The sequence below is a fragment of the Nanorana parkeri genome, unplaced genomic scaffold, assembly GCF_000935625.1.
Source record: "Nanorana parkeri isolate BGI_ZX_2015 unplaced genomic scaffold, ASM93562v1 scaffold42, whole genome shotgun sequence".
Lineage (NCBI taxonomy): Eukaryota > Metazoa > Chordata > Amphibia > Anura > Dicroglossidae > Nanorana > Nanorana parkeri.
Genome location: NW_017306310.1, coordinates 1,524,395 through 1,532,291, shown reverse-complemented (window position 1 = coordinate 1,532,291; position 7,897 = coordinate 1,524,395). Strand labels below are relative to the sequence as shown.

Sequence of the window (7,897 nt, the reverse complement as noted above, 5' to 3'; positions counted from 1 at the left end):
TATATATATATAAATAAATAATTATGAAATATGAATTATAAGCAATAAATATATGAATTATACACGTATAAAATATTTTGTATTTACATATGCACAAGAGAGCTGAAAGTCCATGAATTGAACATGAAAGGAAGGTTTGATTAACAGAAAGCCTGCATCTGGATTGATTGTTGGTTCTGGAATGTGGCGCACTGGTCTTTGATTTCAAGCTCATCCCACATGTCATCAATCATATCCTGGGTAAAGAAGAAAAAAATGAATAATTAACTTCACAATAAATTTTATATAAGCTTCAATTAAGGTTTTATTTGTATGGTTTAGTACAATGTTTGCTAACAAAACAACAATTAATCTGGACAGTTAAAGCGACACTATGCTACTTTAGGTCTTATTTGGTAAAGAGTTCTCAAATCTTAAGTGCTAATTTTTAAAGCTATTTACTATTCAATTTGCTGAAGTCAGACTGGTAATAGATGGTTTCTGATTGGTTTCTATGGGTCCCTGAACTTAAGAAATAGCACTTAGGAATGAAGAATTCTGTTTGAACTCTATTGTGAAGGTAGAGTGTCTAATTAACAAATTTCTCCCTGCCCAAGCATTGTTTTGTAAATGGAGAAATAAATAAAATAAGTATTGCATTGTAAGTGCAATACAAAAATATTTTAAAGATTCTGTACAGAAACTACTTTAGCTTGAAGTGCAGCTGTGGCCTATGCAGTATAAAAGCATGAGACATATAGAGTGTCATACGCAAAGCCAGTTTTGTACCTATAACTATATAAATGTCTGATCTTACAAGAACAAAAGACAAGCCTTTGCTAAAACTGACATGGCTAAGAACGTTCTTCATAAGGGTACATGTATAATTTAGATATGCCGTTATAGGTAGGCTGATGAACAGTTAATGCATTTTATAACTATTTTGACAGCTAGAGACCGCACACTGACAGATCCACTCTTTATCATTCTACACATTTACACAATACTACCATGGTATACCAGTTTCTGACTGTGTTTGAGATAAATAATACCGGTACATACCTGACAAAACCCTAGGTCTGGAGAAATTGGAGGGTTTGAAGTCATGTCCTCTTTCAGGTCTGAAACTGTAGATGAATGAACTGGTGTGGAGCTCATTGCACATGGTGAGAAGTTATCTAGCTCTTCAGGAAGTCCATGATCTGAGAACTGAGGAGAGGGCATGGCTGGTAATAAGTAGTCTGTGTCCATGCCTTCCTGGTTTGCTGGTTCTGGGCACATTTGTGAAGCAGTTATGCAGTGAGAGAAGATCTGTGGAACTTCTGCACTGGTCAATGAGCAGAGTTCATGCATTTCACCCTGACAGCAGTTCAGGCCAACCGGGCATCTGGATCTTCTGAGTCTTTCTTCCCTTCTTTTTTCCAAAGTCTCATCATCCAAGCCGAGGACATCAGAGAGATGAGAAATGTAGCGGATGGTCAGGCGCAATGTCTCGATTTTTGTCAAGCTTTTACCAACCGGTGCCACTGCATCAGGCAGGTATCTCCTTAAGTTCTGGAGGGCTGTAGACAGATTTCTCATCCTCATCTTCTCTCTCTCGCTGGCACTATGTCTTTGGATGGACAAAGTTCTGTTTCTTAACCTTTGGCTCTTGGTTGGCAGTTGAATTTCTTTGGTTTGCAGGTTTTTTGACTGAGGCAAGCCATTTTGGAAGCTGTTGTAAGGCCCTTCAGAGAAAGCACAGGACTGATATGGGGGAGAAAAGTTAAAAGAGTCAATGGAAGATGTTGGTGAAAGGCTGCTGTAGCCTTCAGAATCAGAATAACCCAATTGCTGAAGTGGAGTACAGCCTGGAAGCAGTCTTTTCTCCTGGAACTGCAGTTGTGCTGGACAGAGATCCATGTCTGTGTGCTACTCTGGAGAGAGTGTGATAGAATGCTGACTGCAGCCTGTGCTGCCCAAGCTTTATCCTGAAGGCAGAGGTGTGAATTGTCACCTTTCCTGGCACCATCCACACTTCAAAGTCTAATGGGGCTGAGTAGGGGGTCTTGGGAAAAAGTTTCCCAGAGTACCAAGTGTGCATTTTAGCCCCTCGAAAATGAACTATAAATGGGCTAAGGAGGTCAATTACCTATGTGACCTGTACGGTAAAGACATTTAAGTTATTTGCTTAGAGTCAATTACTAGCATAATGATCAGAAGCTCAACCATTATTTGTAAGCTGGCGATTCTTCCATTTTCAAGAATGAATGTTAGAAATGTACCAGTTTTCAGAAATAACAATAGTTATGCTTTTGTATGCGAAAAAATATTATAGAGGCTATAATAAAATATAATATTTATAAAATATAGGTTTTTGTGTTATATTTGCCAGGTTGCATGTGATACAATTCTTGATGCAGTCCATCAACCAATCAACATGTCATTTTATAATTAATTGCAGGCACACAATGCTTGAGTTACCACATTTGTACTCTGTTAGTGAACATTTCCATTGTGACTAACATTTTCTGTTATCAGATAAAAAATGGGTAGTGCTTACTGACATTTGTCTAGCTACCTATCAAACTTCACATGTTATTCTAAATGATGGCAATATAAAAATTATGAAATGTTTCATAATTTTAGAAACTCAAACTATCTAATGTCTAGGGGCACTTTAGACTCTGTGGATACTCCAAGGCCAATTAATCGTAGAGGAAGGATCATTTGGGTGTCTTGTGGTCTCCTAGTCCATAAATGGGATAAGTTTCAGTGACTAAACTTACACATATTCACCCTCAGTAGACATAAGCATGCATGTTGTATGCACAGATCTATCCTATGAAGTCTTAACAAGTTGGATCCTCCATCCTGCATCATGAACATTTTATTAACAGCTTTAGACCTGCCAGTGTTGGAAGCTTCCCATCATCTTTTGATTGAGAACATTTTTTTCTTGAAATAAATGGTTTGTAGCAATTTCCTCATTATTATTTTGATTGTTTCCAAGTGATTAAAATTGAGTTTTAAATACCTCTCAGCTGACATTACAGTGGTTTCAATTGATTTTCACAGCAATTCAAACAGTTGGCTGTTCAACACTAGAACACTGTTATAACAATGGCTGGCAGATTGGTGTGGACAATTCAGCCCCAACTGATTGTTTTATTCACGGCTTTGTAAATAGCTTTCAAAATTGCTGCAAAAAAAATGTCCAGTGTATGATCAGCAAAACAGTGTTAGTAATTACAAGTCTGTGCTTGTTCTCCTTTTTAATAATTGATGAACTACAACCATCAGCATGTTTGGCCATTGAGTTCTGTCTATTATTTTGTAGCAAGCTCTGGAGATGTCATCAGCTGTCCCTCTCCTGCTTTATTTATTTGCCCAGAGCACAAGTGAGTCCCCGTGGCTCATAACATTTGCATGTGAAGTGTGCCAAAAGGTGACACACTTTGCCACCTATAGAGCAGATTCCTGTGGAGACTGAACTCTTGTCCAGTAAAACCATGATCACATTTACTTTTAGAGGTGAAACTTTAAAGTCAGAGTTCTCATGCTGCATAGTGTTCTGTGAAATGTATCAGTAATAATCCCTCCTACATTTATAAAATAAGGTAATGCCTTAAGGTCACAACATGAGAATAAAGGAGTGTAATGAGAGGTCTCACTTTCTCTTTCCATATCATAATAAGAATTTTTTTTTTATCTCAGATAAATATAATTCATATACATAATGCATGCATTGCTTATAAAAAATGTCTGTCTATAGCTGGCCATAAACATGAGATCACCACCCGGATTGGTCATATCAGATGGCATCCTGTAACTATAGGAACAATTACATATTACACCTCCTATCTTCTAGGCATTAAAATGTATCAATCTGAAACACTTTTGCTTTTGTTATGAACATATTTGCTTTATCTATAAAACTCAAGAAAATAAAATTGCATAGTAATGATAACAATAATACTTAACCTAAAACACAGGCAAGTATTAATAGTTGTATCCATGGCTGCAAATGTATCAGTTTAGTTAGCAACATTATGTTAATCAGAAGCCATGAACACATCATTTGCCTCCTCAGTTGGACCACAATATATTTTAGAGAGGCATCAGAGCAGCAGTATGAATGATTTCTACAAACAAAACCCATAATCAACAAATCAATGTCATAATGGTACCCACAGGCATAGGAGGGCATTGGTCCATGCAGGAATAATCTGATTGTTAAATGGAGAGGGGATGAGGAAAGAGATGGGTGGCAGGTTTCTCTAATGAACCCATTTGATTTTTCCCCCAGACAGTGGCTATCCAGAGCACAAACTGGCTGGTAAAATTAGACCGATTTCTTGTTTAACTTTTCTAGTGCAGGTTAGATGCTAGAGGTGTATAAGTGGCACAGCGCTGTTTTTCTTGAATAAAATCAGTTCATTAGATCCGGATTACTCAGGTGAAAAGAGTCTGATTTCTGAAAAATTGGGAATAGAAAAGAGAAATTTTAGCCTGTGGCAATAATCTCTATTGGTTGCCATGTCTCTCTTCTCCTCTCTACATATATATAGAAAATAGAGAAAGCACATGTGGAGTTCAATCTCTTTTCATGTATTTTCCAGTAACTCCCAGTTCACTGACTCCAATAAGAAGTGTGGCCATTTCACACCTCATATAGTCCCACTGTTTATGCAAGTGGCAGTCTACTCTTGACATCTGCACCTTCTTCACTAAGGTGTCATCTTGGGAAAGTGAAGTTATCCTCCCTGTAACTTAACCCCAGAACCCCTAGCAGTGAAAGTATGCCATGATCACTTTGCCTCTGTCTGAGCTCATCAAATACACTACATGGGAAACAAGGTAATCATATACTCATATCTATATCAATTCCAACCCTGTCTTCATCATACCAACACCACATACAATAGCAAAAAGGATTGCTTGATATTTTAAACAAATCTATTAACAAAACTATAATAAAATAATTTTTTCTCCCCCTCTCATGTACCTTATTATTAATACAGCTGACCCCTTGCCCAAGTCCCGCTGTTGCTACTGCAATGATGCATACTCAAATGTTGATCTCACCCCACACTGCACATACTGCTGGGTATGACCTTATGAGATGGTGCTTGTGCTCAACTACTGGCCACTTAGGCACCAAATATTGCAATGTGAGAATGATGGACATTGAATATGTGTGTTCCTTACATGGAACTAGTGGCACAACAGTGGGATTTGGGGTGGCAGGTAGCTGTACTAATAGTATGTTAGGGCACTAGAAATTACCCAGTAAATCTAGTATTTGAAATAATATCTATATATTAGAATTATCTCTAGATATTTTTTTTAATTCCCTGCATACAGAGTGAAACAATATGCAGCATTTTACAGAGTACACAGATGTCTTCATACCAGTCGCTGTACCCCAAAAGAGCACCCACCCCCCCAAAAACAAAACACTGATTAAATACAGGAAAAAAGTCCGGTGGGATTTGAACTCAGCCAAGACCAAAGACGAGGTAAGGGGTGCTAGCTGCTTAGCCACCAATTATTATGAATAACTATGCAAAAAGGTCATATCTGGCTTCTGAAGAACTTTCATAGAGACACATCACTAGAAGCATAGCCCTGGCTATCTTGCTTGGTTTCTCCGTATTAGTGGTCCAACATGTAAATATAGGGGCTGGTTTACTGACACATTATGTTTTCAATGACCAGGGTTCACTTTATTAATCAGGGTTGCGGTTATTGAATATTTCAAGTTAACCCAGGCCAGTATATAGTATGTCTGCAGAAGTACATCAGACCCATAATGGGCTGACAAGCATTCCTTCATAATATGCACCAGGTTCAGTGAAATGTGTAATTTTATGATTGAATTTCCCTCCATTTAACTGAACCTGGACTGACAACTAATGGATAGCTCTTGCCTGCCCGTGCTTCATGACACACTTCTTCATTACTGATGTGTGAAATCTCCACCTGCCTCTCTCTCCATGGAAGGGGTAAAAAGTGACACATGCCTGGGCCCCATGTCTCCAGTTACAGCAAATATTCTCTGCTAATAAAAAGTTCACATGGATACTTCAAAATATGTACAGTATATACAGTACCGTATTATGTCTTCAGTATACACACCATATACAGTCAACCATAAAAAACATCAATCACAGTATCTCTCAATCCTTAATATACATGAATGTAATTATCCACATAACTATTTGTCTGCAATCTCCTTTGGTGTCTTCTAGACATCAGGAGTTAAAAGAAACCTGTTTTGGATATAGAAACATTTTAAAGAATATAATTACAGTATAAAAGATTTAGGATAAGGTCTAGGTGAAGTTTTATTCATTTTTTGGAAATAGACACATTTTATTTTAAAATATACATCATTGTATTTATAGATACACACTAGTTCTTTGCTAAATGCATGAGGAGTTGTTTATAGGATTCTTTGTCTTTCTTCTAGGTGCATTATTTGGAAGAACAAATAAGGATCCATAATGAGGGATTTAAGTCATTGCAGCCATTTAAGATAGCCACTTTTAGTTTTCACTCTCTTGTTCAGCCCCACAGGCAGGGCCATTCGTATAATGAGGCAGCCTGAGGCGGTTGCCTCAGGCGGCATCTTATTGGGTCACGTCTCAGTGTCCCAGGTTGTTAAGAGCTTTAGGCAACATGTGAAGATCTGACCGTCATCCCGCCAAGTTCACTGGTTGCCAGGAGCTGAGCGTGGTGCTGATTGAGTCAGTCACTGTTTAGCTGAGAATATTTGGACTGGCTCCTCAACAAAAGTCAATTGAAAAATCAACTTTTGTCAACAAGAGGGTGCCATTGGGTCAAACACTGCTCCGGTTTCAGCAGGACTCATCCGACATACATTGAAAGAATTGTATGGCCATCTTTAGCGACTTTACTAGCTGGGTTGTGTGATATTTGGTCATTTAGTCAATTGTAAAAGCGTTATGTGCTATATATAACTGTGTGCAATAAATATATAATCCTGCAAACACTTTATTAGTTGGATCTTTGGCTGAAAAGCTGGATTATTCAACGTATTTTCTACTTTATTGTGGAATCAATAATCACCACCTTAGGCCTTTTGCAAAGCCAATGCCTGTTTAAAATGCATTCACTCTGGTTAGCTTCACTTTGCATAGTTTTTCATCTCACCAGTCAGGTTTGATAGGTGTTGGCAACATGCAAAAGCTTGCCAACACTTCAATTCAAGTCAACGACAGGGTGCACCAAACATGACCAGGGGTGGGCAACTCCGGCCTTCCAGCTGTTGTGCAACTACAAGTCCCGTGAGGCTTTGCAAGACCGACAGTCACAGGCATAACTCTCAGAGGGAGAAGCATGTTGGGATTTGTAATTAAAGCACAGCTGGAGGGCCGGAGTTGCCCACCCCTGCTCTAGACACTGGTAAGTAATTCTGGGAACTTTTGTTTTTAAAGAAATTCTATTAGAAAAATGTTAAGGAAGTCATTCTGACAGTGATACAAATGCCTACAAAACCCCTCAAAAATGGAATTCAATGGTTTCTGCTATTCAAATTTTTAAATATTTTTTTATCAACTTTATAACCTTTAACCATGTTGCAAAAGACATCTGCAGACCAATGCTTTCAATGCATCACTTGAAAGTATACAAATGAACAAGACAACAAAATGAACAAGAAACATAGCATCCCTTTAGTATTACCTGTGGCTCCATCTAGTGGTTATACTTTGGAAATGTCAAAGTAGAATTCATGGTTTCTGGTTGCTGTGTTTGCCATGCATTTGATTTATCTGAAAGGTGAAGATGAATTCTTGTTTGACCCGGTCAGCTAGATTGATCTTCTCCAGACTCCACTCGTGTTAAAGTGCTCCTACTTGAGGTGAAGAAGTAATTCTCAATGTATTTTTTATGTCCTAATTTAATGTTTGCT

General features: G+C 38.0%; 1 protein-coding gene across 1 annotated transcript; it reads right to left on the bottom strand.

Moving 5' to 3' along the window:
* Nucleotides 1-140: 140 nt before the first annotated feature.
* Nucleotides 141-1,881, bottom strand: LOC108799631 (mesoderm posterior protein 1-like). Its single transcript, XM_018571524.1, has 2 exons — nucleotides 1,042-1,881; nucleotides 141-236 (listed from the first exon to the last, which is right to left on the bottom strand). The coding sequence occupies exons 1-2, from the start codon at nucleotides 1,879-1,881 to the stop codon at nucleotides 141-143; spliced, it is 936 nt and encodes a 311-aa protein (XP_018427026.1).
* Between the last annotated feature and the right edge of the window lie 6,016 nt (nucleotides 1,882-7,897).

Coding starts and splice junctions, on each gene's coding strand:
- LOC108799631 (XM_018571524.1), bottom strand. CDS start 1,881: ATGGATCTCTGTCCAGCACAACTGCAGTTCCAGGAGAAAAGACTGCTT. Junction 237..1,041: donor CAGACCTAGGGTTTTGTCAG/GTATGTACCGGT, acceptor TTCTTTACCCAG/GATATGATTGATGACATGTG.